Source organism: Mastigoproctus giganteus, chromosome 10 (genome assembly GCF_048544385.1).
Source record: "Mastigoproctus giganteus isolate SK-2022 chromosome 10, ASM4854438v1, whole genome shotgun sequence".
Taxonomy (NCBI): domain Eukaryota; kingdom Metazoa; phylum Arthropoda; class Arachnida; order Uropygi; family Thelyphonidae; genus Mastigoproctus; species Mastigoproctus giganteus.
Genome location: NC_143584.1, coordinates 10,106,167 through 10,128,456, shown reverse-complemented (window position 1 = coordinate 10,128,456; position 22,290 = coordinate 10,106,167). Strand labels below are relative to the sequence as shown.

The 22,290-nt window shown below is 37.3% G+C and overlaps 1 protein-coding gene across 1 annotated transcript in view; it reads right to left on the bottom strand.

Annotated features, from left to right (window-relative positions):
• The window catches only part of LOC150078678 (sodium-coupled neutral amino acid transporter 7-like), a 197,634-nt gene that overhangs the window by 97,194 nt on the left and 78,150 nt on the right, over nt 1–22,290 (bottom strand). The window contains exon 2 of the mRNA XM_090383493.1: nt 16,208–16,329. Coding sequence (XP_090239619.1) covers nt 16,208–16,329 — 122 coding nt within the window. The remainder of the gene's footprint in view (nt 1–16,207; nt 16,330–22,290) is intronic.

Genomic DNA, 22,290 nt, shown 5'->3' with positions numbered 1-22,290 from the left:
AACAGCGTGATCTGATTTGTTCTTTTCTTCTTTGTATGCACATATGTGAAAAACTCCTTGTCCCCATTCTTTGATCTCAATGATTTCTCATAATTTGTCCTGCCAACGTAACCTTTTTCTATGGAACTATAACAGTTACTGTAGGACCTTTACAGGTAACATTACTGTGGTGCAATGTTACCCTAGGATAGTATACAATTTGTCATCCAAATCTTAGATAGCAGTAGCAGTATCCTAGGTTACTGCTACTCAAATGCGGTGTCTTGCGTTTATCAATATTATACCTCATTTTCCATTTTTCAGTCCATTTGACTAGTTTATCTAGACCTTGCTGAAGTAACAAATCTAATAATGTTATTAACCTGACCGCCTCTGCATCATTAGAAAATTATAACAGTTAAGATAGTAAATTTGAAATAGATCAACGTCATTAATAAATACAGTAGAACCCGGATAAGAAATTTCCACATAAGAAGTTTTCCCCTGTACTACGTTTGGTTTCTTAAGTCCCAATTTCAACTCTGTATGTTGTAATGTATTATTTTCACTTGAAGGAATTTTCCCGCTTAAAAAGTTCATGACAAAGAACACACAGTGTATTATTATAATGATGTTTGCCCACTTAATACATTTTTTAAATACTGAAATTATTTTTAATATTAAAAATATTAAACGAAATAAACATTTAGTAATCGAACAAGTTAGTGCCACTGAAGTAGGTGAAATGGCATCATTTTTGTTACATCTCATATTGTGAATGCCTTCACAATGAGTTGCCCTGATATTGCGCTACATCCAATAAGCAACGCTTTGCCAACGGAGAAGACAAAATGTTACTTATTCTCAGCAGATACCACCATCCAGGGGTTGTGGAGTGATGGTATCCATCAAGAATCCATTGGCGAAGTGTTGCCTATTCGAGAATCCATTGTTGGAGCATTGCTTATTCGAGGTAGTTCAATATCAGGGCAACTCATTGTGAAGGCACTCACAACATGAGATATAATAAAAACGATGCCATTTCACCTACTTCGGTGGTTTACTACGAACTAAAATGATGCTTGGCACTAACTTGTTTGATTAGTGAATTCTCTCTAGTCTGAGACCTTCAGCACTAAAACATTTTTAGTAGAAACATTTTGATATAATGGAAGTGACATATTGCAATTGATTTCATTGATATCCATAACTGAATACGTAGACCACATTAAGCCTTAAGTTCTGATGGTTGTGAACAGTTCAGAATTGCTTAGTGGATTGTCTTATTGCAATTTTGACCGTTTAAGATACGTTGAAACTCCAAATGAGCTCATTCTTCCAACTTGGTAATGAGTTTAATGAACAGAATATTAAGCAATTAGAAATCTTCAGTTTAAAAATGTTTCCTATAGGCAGAGTAAAATATTTATAAATTCTGAAGTAGTACTTAAAAATCATCTTTAACTTATGTATATGTATCTTTTCATTTTTATTTGTGTAGTTAATATTTCATACCCTTAGGTCATTTTCCCTTCTAAGGAGTTTTCCCCACATAAGAAATTTTAAATTTCCAGTTCCTTGAAAAACTTCTTATCCAGGTTCTACTGTATTAGAAACAGTAAACGGGCAGCTCCAAACCTTGCAGATTAGCATTAGCATTAGTAGAGGCATTTGATGCAAGAAAGCAAGCTTATGCAGCATCAGCCAAAAAAAAAAAAAACCACTTCCACTTCACCCCTCTGTTCGTTCAAAATACCTGTCCAGCTAAGCCTTAAACTTATTTAGGCTATCAACCTCCACCACAAGGGATGGAAGTCTGTTCCACCAACCAACCACACGCTGGCTAAAGGCAAATTTCCGCACGTCTATCCTACATCTGTCTTTCCTCAATTTGAATTTATGCCCTCTCAGGTGATTTTTCTGAGCTAGAGGAAGAATCCCATCAGCACTGAGCATGCTTAAACCATTCAAGGCTTTATACACCTCTATCAGATCACCTCACTGGTGCCTAGTCTCCAGACACTGTAATTTGCAAAACTTAAGCCTTTCTTCGTAAGAGCACCCCTTTGTTCCATTCACTAATCTTGTTGCCCTTCTCTGTACTCGTTCCAGCAGCTCTACGTCCTTCTTGAAATGAGGCCTCCAGACCTGTATACAGTACTCTAGGTGTGGCCTGACCATTGCCTTATACAATGGAATAATCACCTCCTTATCCCTGCTGGAAGCCTCCCTCAACATGAATTGTTGAGGAGGCTTCCATCCTGCAGTGGGTTGATAATGGCTGCACTTTACTTTTTTTTTTTTTTATCCCTGCTGGAAAAATTCCTGTATATCATTGACAATACTCCATGAGCTACTCTTGCAGCCCGTCTGCACTGCTCAGAGAACTTCATATCTGCCTGCACAACCACCCCCAAGTCCCTTTCATTCTCTACCATTGTGTCGGTGTAGTACCACAGAGTTGATACGTTACTCTGGGGTTGCTGTTTCCCATGTGTAGTACTTTACATTTGTCAATGTTAAACTTCATTTGCCACCTCTCAGCCCATCTGCTGAACCTTTCCAGATCCTGTTGCAGCAGGATAGTGTCAGTAGTGTCCTTGACAACCCTGCCTTCCTTTGTATCGTCTGCAAACTTGGACATTAAACTTGATATACCATCATCAATATCATTTATAAATACAGAAAACAATAATGGACCCAACACTGAGCCCTGAGGGACTCCACTAATAACATTAGTCCACGATGAGCAGTGTCCATTGATTACCACTCTCTGTCTTCTCCCCCTCAACCACCCCTTTATCCATAGCAGCAATTTGCCTCCAATGTCACACTGCTCCAATTTGTGTAGCAGTCTTCCATGTGCAACAGTATCAAAAGCCTTTCTAAGATCCAAGTATATAATATCAAAGTTATTCCCTGCATCCAGTTCTTTTGTGACTGCATCATAGTATCCAATCAAGTTGGTCAGGCAAAACTTCCCCTTAACAAAACCATGCTGTGTCTGAGCTATAACTGAAGTCTTGTCTAAATGATCCTGCAGTGCTTCTTTAACCAGTGCCTCCATTAATTTTCCTGGAACAGAAGTTAAGCTCACAGGTCTATAATTACTTGTGTCAGCCTTTGTGAATTGGGGTCACATTTGCACATTTCCAGTCTATGGGTACCTCCCCTGAGTCCAAGGAAGCTCTCATAATTATGGCTAAGGGTTTGCTTACTTCCTTTGCTGCCTCCTTTAATATAACTGGATAGATCCCATCCACCCCGGGTGCCTTTCTTGTGTTTATCTTCAACAGTTTCTCCTCCACTTTACTCCCAGTTATTTCAAGATTCTGTAGCTTACTGCTAGAGTTGAATACACCTCTGGCATTCCCCTTGCTGAATAACTCCTCATGTGTGAATGTCGATGCAAAATATTCATTTAGTTTGTTAGCTACCTGAGCAGGATCATCAACAGTTGACCCATCAATATCAAGTGGACCAATCTGATTCATCCCCTTCCTTCTAGAGTTTACATAAGTAAAGAACTCTTTGCTGTTTTTCTTTGCATCCCTTGCCAAGGATTTCTCGTAATCTGCCTTCGCCTGCCTAACCTCCTTTGTAACTTGGTTGCATATCAACTTGTATCTATCATAGGCTTCTGTGTCGTGTTAATTTGTAAGTATCCCATGCATTTTTCTTCTCTGCCATATGCCTCATTAGTTCATCTGACATCCATTTTGGCCTAAACCTTGAACAATATTTCTTAGTTGGTATGTAAAGCCTAGTAGCTTCCAAGATAAGTTCTTTGAATGCTTCCCATTTTGAATTTGCTGTTGGTAACATCATCAGTTGGTCCCACTGTATAGAATTTAAATACTGTCTCAAGTCCATCGTAGTCGCCTTTACGGAAGCAATAACCCTTCCCTTTACCCATAATGGTAGTTACCTCTTTGAGTAAATCCCACTTCAGCACACTGTGATCACTGCCACCTAGTGGTTCATTTATCTGCAGATTCTTAATGCATGAAGAATCACTGCTGACAATCAAATCAAGAGTATTACTCCCTCTAGTTGCCTCCCGAACATGCTGATGTAGAAAATAATCATCCAATAAATCCACAAAAGCCCTGCTAGTGTGTGAGTGACCAGCCCCCAAATTCCAGTCAATATCTGGGAAATTAAAATCTCCCATTATAAGACTCTCTGATTTACTGGCCCACTCTATTTCCCTGTACAGTTCCTTATTATACTCATCAGAGTCATTAGGCCTATAGCACACTCCTACTCTCAATTTTGATCTCCCAATGCTTATGTCACACCAAACTGATTCAACACTGCACTGTCCAGCGATGTCGACTGGCTTCACTTCCTTGGTTTTTATGTGTTTCTTAACTAATAGCATAACCCCTCAACCCTTCCTATCCTGTCTATCTTTTCTGTAGACGTTGTACTCCCCAAATTGCAGTTCTGCATCCCTTATATCTGTGTGACACCACGTCTCTGATATCCCAACAATATCTGCCTTTGATGTTTTGAGCAATACCTCAAATTCATCAAATTTATTTACTAAACTCCTATCATTGGTGTACATGCAAGTATACCTGCACCTGTTTCTATTCTTAGCTACCCTAACGCAACCCATGTGTTTACTTGTACCGCAATGACTCCCAGCAGTCTCTGAAATACCAAGCATCTTGTTTTTCAGGCTTCTGCTCATTCTAATAGAAGCAGTGCAAGAATCTCTTTCACCTCTGCCAGTGGCTACTGTCAATCTATTGGTCTTTGTCTCCCCCCAAGCTAGCAGTTTTCCGACCCACCTAACGCTGTCTCGATAGCATCAGCAAATATTCTTGCACCCTTTCTATTTAAGTGTATCCCATCCCTGTAGAAGCAATCTCTCCTGTTAACAAGTACAGTCCAGGCTGAAAAAATTCTACCCCTTGAGCCTTGCACAATCTTTCCAGGACCGAATTCCCACTCATAACATTAGTCCATGAAGAGCAATGGCCATTTATAACTGCTCTTTGTCTCCTGCACTTAACCATCTCTTTATCTTTAGTAGTAACTTTTTTCTAAATGCCACACTGCTCAAGTTTAAACAACAATTGTTCATGTGGGTTTGCACGAAAAGGTTTAGTGAAATCTAGGTAGTTGATGTCAAAGTTATTCTTTATATCAAGTTCCTTTGTGGCAGCTCATTGTAATTGGTCTGATTTATTATTATTATTAGCCATATAGTGCAAGGAAGCATGAAGCTTATGTTGCACTAGCCAAAAAAAAAAAAAAAAAAAACTTTCCGAGTTACCCTGAGAGAGAGAGAGAGAGAGAGAAAGTAAAAAGGAATTTGGCAGAAATTAACTTAGTTCTGTATTAGTTACACAAAATGATGTAAGGGAGCAAGTTTATTCTGCATCAGTCAAAGGAAGAAGAAAAAAGAAAAAAAAAGTTGATCACAAATGACCATTTTGAAAAAGTAACAATCCAGTTCTACCTCCAACCTTGTCAGACTCTCACTTCAAATACCTTAGAAGGTGCCATATTCCAGTGATCAACAGCATGCTGTCCAAAGGTGAACTTCACAAAATCTAATCTAGTGCTTCCCAAAATTTTATATTTATGTCCTCTTGTTTTTGTATTACCTGCCAACATGAAAATATTTTATTCATTCATTCTACTTATTACTTCAAGGGCCATAAATGCCTCTCTATCAGGTTATTCCTGAGATGTCTAGTCTCTAAGCTCTACAGTTCACATCTCAAACATTTTTTATAGAACCAACCCTTAGCACTCCCAACCAATCTACTTGCAATTCTTTAGGGATATACTGATTCCTTATAGCCAGGGCCAGTTTTAGGCCAATTGGACCCAATCGGGCCCCGCACTCTTGTGGCCCCATGCGTGGCAAAAAAATTTAAATTAAATGATAAAAAAAAAAAAGAAATTAAAAAAGAGATAAATGAAAAGGGAAAAAAAGAGAAAGAAATTATTATTATTATTATTTTTAAGTTAATTAAAGAAATGATTTTAAAACGTATTTAGAGTGTGCGGGCTCCTGTGAAACCCGAAGCAATGATTTTTTTTTTTTTTTTACATGTTTTTTTTTTTACATATAAAAGTCTGGAAATGTTGGCCATTATCTAGAGGTAATTATCTCAAGGCTAGTTTTTACACATCCCTTGAAATATCAAAAGTAATTAATTTTCATACACATATACCCCACCTTATGTCTAGGCCAAACATAAGGTGGGGTATACATGTATGAAAATTAATTACTTTCGTCTGGCACCCACTGTATGGCTGAGCAACCCCACCAACCACATTGCTATAATGTTATTTTGTAATATTGGTGTGTTTTTATTTGAATAATTGTGCTCCTTGTGTAGGTAAGTAAAAGTTATTTTATTCTTCATTTTATTTATTGAGTTGGAGCTGGAACATGACACAAACCGTTTTGACAACTGTTTCGTAGCTAACCTAAAAATGAAAATATGCAAATTCCTGGAACCGTATGAAAAAAATTTTGATGTATAAAGTTTGGATTTGATTGATGACAGTCAATATGAAATGTAGTTACAAGAAAATAAAACATATTCAATAAAAGAACTTACATTTAAATTTTTTGGAATGCAAGGTTATTTATTTTTTAACATTTTTTTATTTTTTGATCATAAAACAGTGCAATAAATTAAATTTAATTGTTTATCAAAATAATATGTAAATTCTGTATGGGGAATTGTAAATTTAAAACCTTTTTTAAATGATGCTTATGGTCATGAAAATAAACCAAAAAATTGATCAGCTGATATTATTTTACAGCATCCACACTACTTGCTTCTGCCAAAATTCGATTTTATCTGTGAAACTTTGGGTGTCACACTTTGGTTTTTTTTAAGACTATTTCCTTATATTCCATATTCATATATTTATTTATTATTATTTTTAAATAATTTTAGTACAATGCCAGGGTCAAAGAAAGCTAGAGTTGTTAGGAGGAAATACCCGAGAGGAAATTTAAAGGAAAATTAAATAAATTAAAGCAAGCCACTAGCACAAAGCAACATGATGCTCTAGATAGGTATTGGGCAAAGATGTCTGATGAAGCAGGTCTGAGTTCTGCAGAATTTATGCAACTGGAAGCAGAAGAAAGCAACACAACTCGAGAATCAATTGGTAACATGGAAATGTCTCACTCTGAAGCAACAACAAGTTTGTTTGTTGTTATTTGGTTTTTAGGAGCATTAGCAGCTAAGGCCATATTGCTCCGGGGATATGCAATGGTCATTCCCTGACCTTTCTGTATTTGGTGGTCACAGGCTCGAATCCTGGTCTAATCAAGAAGCGTGTGCTATGCACTGCTGCTCCTGCCCACCTGGCTACGGAGGCGCAGCAACAACAAGTCAGAGTGAAAAGATCATTAGTAACAGAAATGATCAAGAAGATGATGACGCAATAACCAGTCAGAGTGAAGAGATAAGCAATTGAGACTTTGAGAAAATAGATGTTGACTTAGAAATACTTCAGGCTGATCACAACTAATCAGAGCAGAGTCAATCTGGAATCAAGAAAAAGAAGATCAAAACAATACAAGCCTTGAAGGTCAGCTAAACATAACAGATGATCCAATCACTTGGCCAAAAATAGTTGTCTAATGTGTGAGGGACTATTTAGTGAAGAAAGGTCCACCAAAAATTCTTTTGAAAGACTTTCCATGAAACGAAAAGGGAACACATTTCTCAAAAGTTCATTGCCAAAGGAAGCTTCTGAATGGGGAAATCATTCTTCACCCATGGATAATATACTCTGAATCAGCTGACAGGATATTTTATTTTTTCTGTCACCTTTTTGGAAATATGAAAAGTGCCTTGGCCACTAATGGATTTGACAATTGGCCCAATATTCATACAAGATTATCAGAGAATGAAAAATCAAAAGGCCATTTTGGAGCTATCTTAAATTGTTGTGAACTGCAGAGAAGACTCTTTACTGAAGAAACCATCGACAAAATCGAACAGAAACAGATCAATCAAAAAAAAAAAAACAATGCCATCAAGTTTTTGAACGATTAGTCACTGTTGTTCAATTTTTGTCAGAGCATAATTTGGCTTTTCGTGGCTCTATTGAACAACTGGGAAATTCCAACAATGGAAACTTTCTTGTTATCATAGAATTATTGGGAAAATTTTACCCCATTATTCAGAGCATCTTCGATGAACTTCTAATAAAGATATTCAAGACCAATACCTCTGAAAACAAACCCAAAACGAACTCCTCGGTATCATGGGAGATGCAGGACAAAACAATATTGTTAGGCAAATAAAATCAGCCAAGTATTTTGCTGTTATTTTTGATTTTACACATGATATTAGCCATCAGGAACAAACATTCCTGACGATTAGACACGTCTCCAATGGAACATTGCCCAATATGCCAGCAGTGTGTATGAGCAGTTCATAAAATATCAATGTAAAGAGTAGTATAAGAGAAAATTTGTACAATATGCTGAAACAGGAACTCAAAATATTAGGATTAGACATAACTAATAACTGAGGTCGAGGTTATGACAATGGAGCTAATATGAGAGGAAAAGTTTCAGGTGTTCAGGCACGACTTTCACAGGAAAATTCAAGAGCAGTTTTTACACCATGTGCTTGTTACAATTACATCTAATTCTAGGGGATATGGCCAAAACCTGTCCTGATGAAATGACCTTTTTTGAGACACTTCAACATCTGTACGTGCTCTTTTCAGCATCAACAAAGAGATGGTCAGTTTTCTAAACATGTGTAGGGTTTTTCTGCAAAACCTCTCTGTGAAACAAGGCAGGAGTGTCAGATGCAAAGTGTGAAGGCTTTAAGGTATCAAGTTGGTGATTTCTATTATGTGCTTTTGGAAATAGCAGAAATATCAGAAGATCCCCAAGCAAGAAGTGAAACTGAATCACTAGCTAACCAGATCGAGGAATGCAAGTTTCTTGATTCATTAGTATTTTGGCAAGATTTATTGTTTCAAGTAAATTTTGTTAGTAAAGAACTGCAAAGTGATTCTACAGATCTTGCTATAGCTCTTTCTTCATTTAAAAAGCTTCTGCTCTAGATATCAAAATATAGAGAGGCTGGTTTTAAAGAAGTCTTAGTTGGTGCCACAGAACTTGCGACAGCATTGGAAGTATCTCCAGAATTTCACACAAAAAAAAAAAAGTTACAAAAAAAAAAGGTGCTTCAATTGCAAGTCTGCTGATGAACACTGAAAGAAGCTTATAAGGTGAACTGCTTTAATCAAATCTTAGACAAGGTTTTGCAGTTCTAGAGTCACGTTTCAAGCAATTAGTAAAACATAATCTTTTTGGGTTCTTGGGAAATTTCTAAGAATTCCAAAGGATGAGTTAAGAAAACATGCTGCGGATTTAGAAATTACACTTTCAGATGCCAAAATCATTGAGAGCAACGAATTGGTCAAGTCTATGAAGGTAACAGATATTAATGGCCATATGCTAGTGGAGGAAATGTAAGCACTGAAACCAATTCTTCCAGAATCGTGCTTCGAAAATCCTTTAAATATTTAAAAATTTCTTGCAACTAATGAAAGAGCCAATGGATTTCAGAATTTATTCATATCACTAAAAATATTTTTAATGATTCCAGTAACTGTAACATCAGGGAAAAGAAGCTTTTCCCGATTCAAGTTAATAAAACATATCCGAGGTCGACAACGTTTCAAGAGAAAACTCAACAGCCTTGTAATTTTATCCATTGAAAGTGAAGAAGAGGAATTTAAATTTTGAGAAAGTCTTGAAAGATTTTGCCGATAAAAAGGCAAGAAAAATATCCTTCTGATTAGTTTTGTTTATATTATCAAAATGTTTGGGCAATTGTTAACAAATTGTAATAATATAAAACAATAAATAACTATTAATAGTTTTAGTTTTTCATTATTTCAAAATACTGAGGGGTTAATATTGAATTTTTCAAGGGACCTGTCAACATGCTCCAATCGGGCCCTGCATTTCCTAAGGCCAGCCCTGCCATAGCCACGATAGTGTAATGTACTGTAGTATTGTGTGTCTTCTGCCCCTCTATGATAGAGGATACTGTGTACCCTCTATGATAGTACTGTAATAATAATACAGTAGTTTGTTTCCACTTGTCAGAGGTTTGGGTTCCATCTAAAACCAGAGGAATTCATACAATATATATATATAATCTTTATTGTATACTAAAGTGATATATACAATATACTCTTCACAGCAGCAATGCCAGGAGTTTTCCATTGGCGGTGGACAATGGCTTTGGGGAACAGAGCCCACATCAAGATTCGGGTTCATCCCCCAAAGCCAACAACAGAATAAGTTTCAGAAATTATTTACAATATATTCATAAAGATATTATAATTTTGACATTATTTACAATATATTCAACATTATTATACTGCCCATGTTAATGTGCAGTTTGCCTGGTTCAGGTTAAGCTATTAAGGATCTCTCTCCAGTATTTCCGATCCTTTGCAAATTTGTAGAGGTCAATTGCTTGGAGCATCTTTATAGAAAAAAAAAACCCTATACATCAATGAGAAATTATGGAAGTGAAGTTGAAAAAAATGTTTCACATGTTTATTTAATGAAGAAACTCATCATCATCATGAACTTGTTCCGGCTTAGGTCTTTTAAGACCTGTTCTGTTGTAGCTCTTGGAGGTGGTCTTGATCTCGCCATCGTTGTCTTGAATGAAGAAACTTTTGAGCCTAATGGCCAGTAAGGCTCCTGGATTTGATGGCATATAAAACTATAATCTTAAGGGAGATGGCAAGTGAGTGCATTGAACCATTGAGGCTAATTTTGAGAGCATCACTGGACTCAGGAATGATTCTGTTGGATTGTAAAAGTGTCAATGTTCTAAGTGAAGTGGGAAATTACCAGCCAGTTAGTCTAACTTCAGTAGTAGGGAAAATCACGGTGACAATGATCAAGGGTGTAATTCAGGATCATTTAGATGGAAATGGAATTCTGAAGGATGCTCAGCATGGTTTTGTAAAGGGAAAATCATGTTTAACTAATTTGGTTAGTTATTTTGACAGGGTCACTCAAGAGCTGGACTTAGGGAATAATTTCGACATTGTTTATTTGGAGTTCAGCAAAGTTTTTGACTCAGTCCCATATGAGTGGTTACTTTATAAGGTGGAACAGGTTGAAATCACAAGGAAAATCCTTAGATGGATAGCTGGAAAGCTTCAGGGCAAGAGGCAGAGGGTTGTGATAAATGGCTATGTCTCGGATTGGGTTGATATAAGAAGTGGGGTTCCCTGAGGATTAGTATTAGGACCACTGTTGTTTTTGATTTTCATAAACGACATCGATGAAAGGACAGAGGGCGTGATGTCTAAATTTTCAGATGATGTAGAGATTGGTAGAGTGGTTAATGATTGCCACCAAGCAGAGCTTCTTCAGAATGACCTAGATAGACTTCAGGATGGTCAGAAAAATGGCAGCTATGCTTTAATCCAGCAAAATGTAAAGTATTGCACCTGGGGTATGGTAACCCCAAAATAACTAAATACACTTGGCGGAGTTGAACTTAAGCAGGTAGTGGAGGAAAGGGACTTGGATATTATGATACAGTCAGACATGAAGTTCTCTGAGCATTGTAGACTGGTTGCAAGGAAGGCCCATGGTATTCTATTGATGATTTATTGAACAATTGCTAATAGAGATAAGGACATCACAATCCCATTATATAAGGCTACACCACACTTTGAATACTGTGTTCAAGTATGGAGACTGCACCTAAAGAAAGATATCAGCTTGTTGAAAGGATCCATATGGGGAAATGGGTCCTTGATACTTGATAGAGGTGTTCAAGGCTCTGAGAGGCATAAGTAAAATGAATGAGGACGAAATTTTCACGGTTATAAATGATTCTAGAACTAGGGGAACTCCCCCCTCCCATAATTTCAAGTTATGGGAGGGGGGGAATGTTTAGACTGGATTGCAGGAAGTTTTATTTTGGCCAGTGAGTTATAAATTACTGGAATAAGTTACCTACATGGATGGTAGCGTTTGGGGAAATTCACAGGTCAGCTGGATAATTACCTATGGGAGGAGCGAAATGCATAGGTTGTCCATTTCGTTTTCTTTTATTAATTATTATTCTTATTTTTTAAATTTTCTTATTTTATTTTTGTTTTATTATTATTATTGTTTTTTTTTTTTTTTGGCTGGTGCAGCATAAGCCATGGGTTTCTTACACCATGTGGCTATTGCTAATACTAATAAAACTGTTTGGGAAGAAAATGATCACAAAGGGCTAGTCTGTTAGGATTGGCTATAAGTGTGGAAGCTGACCTCAGTCTGGGTTGAGAGGTTCTCCAGCTGCACAGTTCCCAGAAGTTTGGCTCCAAGATTATTCTGGCAGTCACTTTGGCAGTTAGGATGAGGTGTCTTTCCATTACAAGATTTAGCGAGGTCGCCATTGCAGTTGTTCTTTGCAGAGGTGGATGACGATGTTTATATGTAATCCAACAAAGGAGCCAGTATTCGGTGGAGTACACACACACACCTGATGTTGGTTGGGGCTGCAGATGCCCAAATTTCTGAGGCATATAATACAATGGAGTATACAGAAGTGTGTTCATACCAATGAGTCACATCCAGATCCCTAACATGGAGCAGTTGTTTAATAGTCCAGTGCATTTGGCAGAATTTCATTATGAACTTGTTGATGTGGCAGTTGAAGCTCAGTTTATAATCGAAGACAACTCTCAAGTCTGTATATATCTTGACCACTGGAAAGGAAATACTGTCTAGAGAAGCTTGGATCTCAGTGGGTTAGTGCTTAAGAGAAAAGATGGTTTAGGCTGATTTGGCAGGGTTAATCAGTAGTCCAAATTGATAGAGATAGGATCCTAAGTCGTGTAACTTTTCATTGATCTTTTTATTGATGTTTGAGATATGTTCGCCGGAATTAATCTGAGTGTATAGCTTAATATCATTGGCATAGCAGAGTATGTCTTCTCTCTGTTGCAGAAATGGAATAATAACTGCAGTAACTAGTGCTCCAGAGTGGACTCCAACTTGGGAAACTCCCGCAGTGATCTTTCTTCAGATTATGTCTTGATCCGCTGTAGGAAGAATCGTTCTGTCAGAAAGCAGGGTTGTGATAAACCACTTGTCACCTTTTATGTAGAAGCAATTTTCTAGGAGGTGAACAAGTGAGGGGATGCTGATTGAGTCGAAGGCAGCTTCCAGTTCGACGTACGTGATGGCAAGCTCTGTTTTAACTTTCAGTGCTCTGAGAGTGGTGCTGGTTATGGATGTTAAATTGGTGACTGTGGATCTTCCAGGAATGGCATAGTTAATCTGGGGGTTTGTGAGGCATGATTTGATTGATGATAGTTGAAAGTAATGTCTTCTCCGTGAGTTTCAAGAGGCTGGAAGAATGGCACCTCCATAGCCAGGTGGGCAGGAGCAACAGTGCGTAGCACACGCTTCTTGATTAGAACGGGGTTCAAGCCCGTGCCCACCAAATATGGAGGATGCGGAAAGATCAGGCGCATATCCCCGAAGCAATATGGCCTTAGTTGCTAATGATCGTAAAAACCAAATAACAAACATCTGGAAGAATGAGAGATTGGCCTGAACTGTTTAATGAGGGTTGCAGCTTGGCATTTAGGATGTGGCTTCACAGCATATATGTTCCAGAGAGGGGGAAAGTAGTGCTGTGTTAAGACATGGTTAAAAATTGATGATAAATGTGCCAAGGCATTTGCTCTGGAATTGCCGCACAAGGTCAGGGCCTGCAGTTGTGATGGATGGCAATCCGTTTATAGCAGTTATAAGCTGCTTCCTGGTGATGCAAACTGTGGCGAGCATATCAGTTAGGGACATTGTTGGCTGTAAGTTGCCTGGATACATCGAGGCCACAGTGTTTGAGAATTGCGCAATGTGGTCCATCCACAATTCAAGGTCCAGTGTTTTAGGAATTCCTGTGTGCTGAGAGTCATAAAACGATGGGGCCTGCAGTTGTGATGGATGGCAATCCGTTTATAGCAGTTATAAGCTGCTTCCTGGTGATGCAAACTGTGGCGAGCATATCAGTTAGGGACATTGTTGGCTGTAAGTTGCCTGGATACATCGAGGCCACAGTGTTTGAGAATTGCGCAATGTGGTCCATCCACAATTCAAGGTCCAGTGTTTTAGGAATTCCTGTGTGCTGAGAGTCATAAAACGATTTGCCTTTTCGTAGAGTTGCATTAACCCCAGGGGCTCACATCTTGTGAGTATGGGCTTGGCACACCCAGGGTCCTGAGCATCATCATCATTCTTCTCTCTTTTGGTGATTCTCTCCTACTTCTCTCTCTCTCTCTCTCTCTCTCTCTCTCTCTCTCTCTCTCTCTCTCTCAGGGTACTCAAATTTTTTTTTGCTGGTACAGCATAAGCCTTAGGCTTCCTTGCACAATATGGCTAATAATAATAATTTAAATGCTTCTTAATTGCAGATGATTGCTGGTGGCTGAACACTGCCTGAACACACTCTCTGGAAAAGGCAATGCAATCTTGTACAGCACCTGACTCTTTCCATCTCTTATGCAGATTTTGTTTTTCTTGAAAGCTGTTATAAAAGCCTCTTCAATTTAGGCTGTAGTTAGCCAACCTCAGGTGGAGGGTGTACAGTTTCCCCATGAGCTATTTCACATTTTTCAGCCTGCATGGCATTAAAATCACCCAATGAAAAAGTTTTTACAGATGTAATACACAATAAAACTGTATGAATTAAGAGTACTGTAAGAATTGGTCATTTAGCTTGAGTAACTGAAGTGTCAAGAATTCCCAAGGACAATTCACAAGTTCAAGTCCTCCACAGCCTTGAGAAGTTCTCTACAAAGGATTTTTTTACTTAGGCTGTATTCAGCCAGCCTGAGGCAGAGGTCTCAGTTTATTATTCTGTAAACTTTGGTTTTTCCAATATTGTACATGCACTGGCCTAAAATATACCAGTGTGAATACAAAAGCACTTAGTTAACAAGTAACTGAGTGCTTTTGTATTTTTTCTTTCAATCCATGCACAGACACTAAAATTGTATCTGTGCATTGAAATAAACAATCTGCATACCAGTATGCATGTGCTGCTACCCCAGGACCACACTCAGCTTTGTTTTATACAGTTACTTGCACAAAACAATAAAAAATGCTATTATTATAATAAATAATAGCATTTTTTATTGCTATTAAAATCTTAAATCATTTGCTCTTAAATTATAAATTTAGTAAAAATTATACATTGCAAACAAATGACTCTTATCAGGAATCTTATTGTAATATTAATATTATCAGGAATATTATTAGTTCTGTATTGTAAAATGTAATTAGCAAAAATATATAAAAATAATAGTAAATAAAATATATAGTTTTAATTTTTTTTTAAAATACAATATATGAACAATTTTATTTAAATGACCATGAAAGCAAAAACACTTACTTAGAAAGGCCCAGCCATAGGGCAAAGTAAGATATGACTGCCTTGGTTGGCGATGTATGGGCTTGAACTCACAACCTCTTTATTGGCTACATACGGTAACTACTGGACCATGGACTAAGTATACTGTATATGTGTAATTTAACAACCATTTTGGTACATTTACAATATGTTACATATCACAATGTCAGATGCCCTAAACAGCAGCTTATGTTTAAATCCATTGATGTACTTACACTATGCTGATCAACAAGAAAGTGCCAAAATGGGCCAAGCATATCTGCTTAATTACTTCATTGTATTTAATTGTTTTCCATTTTATTTATTTATTTTTATTATTTTATTTTATTTTTTTGCCTGTTTGGTTAAGGAAGATTGAGGATCACTGTCCTAAGGATACCTTTAACCAAAGTTGTGTTAAGATGGAAGTTTAAGAATGGCAGTATCCAGACATCAACTCTCAAGAGCAACAAAATGAATGGTGTACTGTGGAGAGGTAGCATTTTCTTGTTTATTTAGGTACTTAAAAGTCTCAAAAAGTCAGTCCTGCCTCTTAGTTTCAGTCCAGTTGGCTTTTGGCTAATTTCTTATTAAAATATTAGATAGAAATTTTTGCTACACACTATAGAAAGTTTGTTGGCTAAACAATATATAAGAATATACTTACATTTTTCAGAACTTTAAAAGAATCAAATTTAATTAATAAATATTAAATATTTACAGAAATTAATATTATATATTAATAAGTATATACTAGAAAAAAGATAAAAAAAAAAACATACTATTTGCAAGAAGGCAGCAAAAAAAATGCCTCCAGCTTTATCATAAGCGAATGGATAGTTTAAAACACCAGCACCAAGTGCAGCATTGACCAGAAGGAATGAAGCAACAGGCCAACTGGTTCCTAAAAATAAAAAAAATAATAAAATAAATTTTAAGAAACTAATAATTAAGACCAGTTTTTTTGACTCTGAGGAATATAACTATTCTTCCATAATGTTTCAAAATATCATGTTGTCAATGTTAAAGTTCAGTTCATACATACATTAAACCACAGTGATCAGATAACAGTGATATACTCTCTTTATATTTTTATATATATATATATATATATATATATATATAGCATATTGGCTAAGTCAAATTTTCAGTTAAATCCCATCATCTAAAATTTACAAAAAACAAAAATTAATATTACTGCAATTTTTTTTCTTTCAACACATTAATTGCATAATTATCAACCATAAATTATTAAACATTCAACTAGGGTACTTGTAATGAGCTACTTTCTGCAAGCATTACTTGTATTAATTTTATGTTATCACAAATTTTTAAAAATTTCATTATAATAAAAAACAGGATTTTGTAAAAAAACTGTGATGCTAATTAAACATTCTTCATGAAGAACAGAATTTGCAGTTAAAGTTAAATTAAAAAGAATGCAACATGCATAATTGTGAAAAACTTTTAAAAAAAACTAAACTCAGAGATATTAAATAAAATTATGAGAGCTTTGTAGATCAATTGGGCCCTGGGAAATTGTGCACGGCTCAAGGGGTAGAATTTTTCAAAGCCTGGTCTGTGCTTGTTAACAGGAGAGACTGCTTATACAGGAATGGGATACACTTAAATAGAAAGGGTGCAAGAATATTTGCTGATGCTATCAAGGCAGTATTAGGTGGTCGGAAAACTTCTAGCTCGGGGGAGGACACATGGACTAATAGATTAACAGTAGCTGCTGGCAGAGGTGAAAGTGATCCTTGCACTGCTTCTACTGGAATGAGCAGGAGCCTGGAAAACAAGGTGCAGGGGATTTCAGAGACTCCTGGGAGTCACTGCAGTACAAGTAAACACATAGATTGTGTTAGGGTAGCTAAGAAGAGGAACAGGTGCATATATACTTGTGTATACACCAATTCTGGGAGCTTGGTAAATATATTTGATAAATTTAAGGCGGTCAAAACATCAAAGGCAGATATTGTTGGGATATCAAAAATGTGGTGTCACACAGATATAAGGAATGCAGAAATGGAATTTGGGGAATACAATGTGTACAGGAAGGATAAACAGGAGAGGAAGGGGTTATGCTATTAGTTAAGAAACACATAAAATCCAAGGAAGTACAGCCAGTCGACATGGCCCGACAGTGCAGTGTCGGACCAAGCAAAAACTCTTCCCTTTACCGCTGATGGTAGTTACCTCTTTGAGGTAACTACCATCAGAGGTAAAGGGAAGAGATTTTGCTTTCGTAAAGGCGACTATGGTGGTCTGAGACAGTATTTAAATTCTATATGGTGGGACCAACTGATGATGTCACCAACAGCAAATTTAAAATGGGAACCATTCAAGGAATTAATCTTGAAAGCTACTAGGCTTTTCATACAAACTAAGAAATACTGTTCAAAGTTTAGGCCTAAGTGGATGTCAGATGAACTAATGAGACATATGGCAGAGAAGAAAAATGCATGGGATACATATAAATTAACAGTTGACACAGAAGCCTATGATAGATATAATCTTGTCTGTAACCAAGTCACAAAGGAGGTTAGGCAGACAAAGGCAGATTACAAGAAATCTTTGGCAAAGGATGCAAGGAAAAACAGCAAAGAGTTCTTTACTTATGTAAACTCCAGAAGGAAGGGGATGAATCAGATTGGTCCACATGATATCAACGGTTCAATTGTTGATGATCCTGCTCAGGTAGATAAACTAAATGAATATTTTGTATCTACATTCACACATGAGGAGTTATTCAGGGAGGAAAATGCCAGAGGTGAATTAAACTCTAGCTGTGAGCTAGTTGATTTTGTAATAACTGAGCAAAATGGAGGAGAAATTGTTGAAGTTAAACATAAGAAAGGCACCTGGGGTGGATGGGATCTATCCAGTTATATTAAAGGAGGCAGCAAAGGAAGTAAGCAAACCCTTAGCCTTAAACTTGGACATCATCCTTGGACAAGCTTCCTTGGACTCAGGGGAGGTACCCATGGACTGGAGATGTGCAAATGTGATCCCAATTCACAAAAGAGGATCAAAGGACGACACAAGTAATTACAGACCTGTTAGTTTAACTTCTGTTCTGGGAAAATTAATGGAGGCACTGGTTAAAGAAGCACTGCAGGATCATCTAGACAAGACTTCGGTTATAGCTCAGTCACAGCATGGGTTTTTGTTAAGGGGAAGTCTTGTCTGACCAATTTGATTGGATACTATGATGTTGTCACAAAGGAACTGGACGCAAAAGAATAATTTTGATATCATATATTTGGATCTTAGAAAGGCTTTTGTTACTGTTGCACATGGAAGACTGCTGCACAATGGAGCAGTGTGGCATTGGAGACAAATTGTTGCTATGGATAAAGGGATGGTTGAGTGGGAAAAGACAGAGAGTGGTAATCAATAGACACTGCTCTTCGTGGACTAATGTTATTAGTGGAGTCCCCCGGGATTAGTGTTGGGTCCATTGTTCTTTTCTGTATTTATTAATGATATTGATGATGGTATATTAGGCTTAATGGCCAAGTTTTCAAATGATACGAAGTTTGGCAGGGTTGTTAATGGCAGTACACTGCTGCAATAGGATCTAGAAAAGTTGAGCAAATGGGCAGAGAGGTGGCAACTGAAGTTTAACATTGACAAATGTAAAGTACTGCATATGCGAAGCAGTAACCCCAGAGTAATGTATCAACTGTGTAGTACTACACTGACAGTGGTAGAGAATGGAAAGGACCTGGGATAATTGTGCAGGCAGATATGAAGTTTTCTGAGCAGTGAAGATGGTCTGCAAGAGTAGCTCATGGTGTCTTGTCAATGATATACAGGAATTTTTCTAGCAGGGATAAGGAGGTGATTATCCCCTTGTATAAGGCAATGGTCAGGCCACACCTTGAATACTGTATGCAGGTCGGGAGGCCTCATTAGAAGAAGGATGTAGAACTGCTGGAACGAGTACAGAGAAGGGCAACAAGATTAGCGAATGGAACAAAGTGCAAATTTTTGCAAATTACAGTGTCTGGAGACTAGGCACCTACAAGGCGATCTGACTGAGGTGTATAAAGCCTTGAATGGTTTGAGCATGCTCAATGCTGATGGGATCCTTCCTCTTGCTCAGAATAATTGCCTGAGAGGGCATAAATTCAAATTGAGGAAAGACAGTTGTGGGCTTTTGTCTTTAGCCAGCAGGTGTTGATTGCTGGAACAAATTTCCATCTATTGTAGAAGTTGATAGCTTAAATAGATTCAAAGCAGAACTAGACAAACATTTGGAGCAAGTGGAATGGGTGAAATGAGAAGGGATTTTTTTTTTTTTTTTTTGCTGATGATATATAAGCTTGCTTTCTTGCATTGTATGCTTTTACTAATGCTAAAAGATTAAAATAAAGAAAGGCTTGTTTTATGCAAGAACATACAATAAGATGAAGAAAATTAGCATTGAGAACATAAAATTATAAGCAATGAGCAAAGACATAAATATAAATAGTCTAGTTAAATGCAGAATGTAGCTAGAAAAAAACTTCAGGGCAAGCTTAAAAAAAGATAAAAAAAACCTTCCTTGAAAATTATTAAATATAAGAAAAATGTAATCCAATACTGCTGAAGTAAAAAAAAAAATCCTCAGTTATGATGGTGGTTTGAAAAGTTCATGGCCTGAATATGAAAAGGTAGTGGTACAACACTAAAAATTTCTGCACTTAATGTATACCACTTCAAATAGTAACTCGCCAAGTTTCATGCTGTTTCAAAAATAAATATTTTTTTAATTACAGATCCTGAATTCAACAAAATTGTGTGAATGAGGAAAGATGGACAAAATTGGTCACCATGCAGTCACCCAATATTTAGTAAAAATAGGAGTAATGGCAAAGGCATTTCATGAGAATAGGTTACAACATTGGGAGGGGGAGGATGTCCCTTTTTATTCCATGAGTTGATAAGGTGCATGATCCAGTGATGAGCGATCGAAGGTGACAGCTGAGTACATTGCGAACACCTCAACATCTCATCTGAACGTGTATACCTCATAACAGAGATTCTCACTAGGAAAAAGGGAGGGGGAGGATGTCCCTTTTTATTCCATGAGTTGATAAGGTGCATGATCCAGTGATGAGCGATCGAAGGTGACAGCTGAGTACATTGCGAACACCTCAACATCTCATCTGAACGTGTATACCACATAACAGAGATTCTCACTAGGAAAAAGGGAGGGGGAGGATGTCCCTTTTTATTCCATGAGTTGATAAGGTGCATGATCCAGTGATGAGCGATCGAAGGTGACAGCTGAGTACATTGCGAACACCTCAACATCTCATCTGAACGTGTATACCACATAACAGAGATTCTCACTAGGAAAAAGGTGTCAGCACAACGGGTCCCAAAGTTGTTGACAGGATCAAAAACACACAAGAGTTGTCAAGGCAAGTGAACATTTGCATTGTTCCAGCAAATTTCCTTGCAAGGTTTGTGACCATGGATGAGATGTCAATCAATCTTTCAGCTAGATACAAAGGAACAGAACAAACAGTGGACATACAGCTCTTCTCCCCCTCCAGAGAAAACCAAGTTGATTCTGTCTGTGATGGCATCGGTTTTTTTGGATGCTGATGGAGTGCTAGTAAGAGCAGCCAGTCAGAGGGGCATATTATGCAGGCTTTGTGAGGCATTTTTACAAAAATATCAAAGAAAAACACTGAAGAAAACTCAGCAAAAAGGAGTCTGGTTCCACCAGGACAATGCACCTGCTCAAAAGTCTGTCATTGCCATGGCTGCACTCCACGAATGCAGTTTTGAAATCTTAGACCATCCCTCATATTCACATGATCTAACACCACTGAACTTTCACCTATTACCAAATTTGAAAAAATACCTGGCTAGCATTTATTTTCTATGACAGTGAAATCATTACTGTACTGAATGAATTCCTGGAGGTCCAAGAGAAAACTTTCTTCACAGATGGAATCAATACATTGCAGCATTGGTGGCAAAAGTGTAACCAGGCTTTTCAAATAAACCCTTCATATGCAGGCAACTTTTCAAATGCCTCTCATATTTAAACACTGGCATAACAATAAATTATATATGTAGTTGCAGGACTACAGTTATTAGATACAAAATACAAAAAAAAATTTCAAAATAGTTGCAAGCACCTGTTTCCTTCATCATTAATACAATGTCTGCATTGATGGTTTTGTATGTTCTCAAAAGCAAGCAGAACTAAACTGGCCATTCATCGGTGATATATGACCACACTCTAGGTACTGTACACAGGTCTGGCAGCCTCATTCTAAGAAGTATACGGATCTCTTGGAACAGATGCAGAGAGAGCAGCTATATTAGTCAAGTACATAAGAGGGTACTCTTACCACAAAAGACTTAAATTCTGCAAAATCACACTGCATACAGGTGTTGAAGCCTCATTTGCAAAAAGATGTGGATCTGTCAGATTTGATGCTAAGACAAGCAACAAAGAAAGATTAGTGAGGGGGAAATAAAAAGGTGCTCTTACCAGGAAAGGCTTCAGTTGTGTAAACTGCAGCATCTGGAGACTATACATCTGCAAGGAGATCTGACTGAAGTGAGTAAAGCTCTGAATGGATTAAGTAATTGCAGTGCCAGTGGAATCTTTCCTCTTTCTCAGACCATGTACATGAGGGTGCATAAATTGAAATTGAGAGAGGATGGTTGCAGGATAGATGTGTAGAAATTTGTCTTCAGCTAACAGGTAGTTGATTAAACAAACTTCCATCTGGTGTTGTAGAAGTAGGTAGGTAGTTTGAATAAATTCAAGGAACAGCTAAACAAACTGTTAGGGGGGGGGATAGACAGGTGATGTGGAAATGTTGGTTGTTTTTTTTTTTTTCCTTTGGCT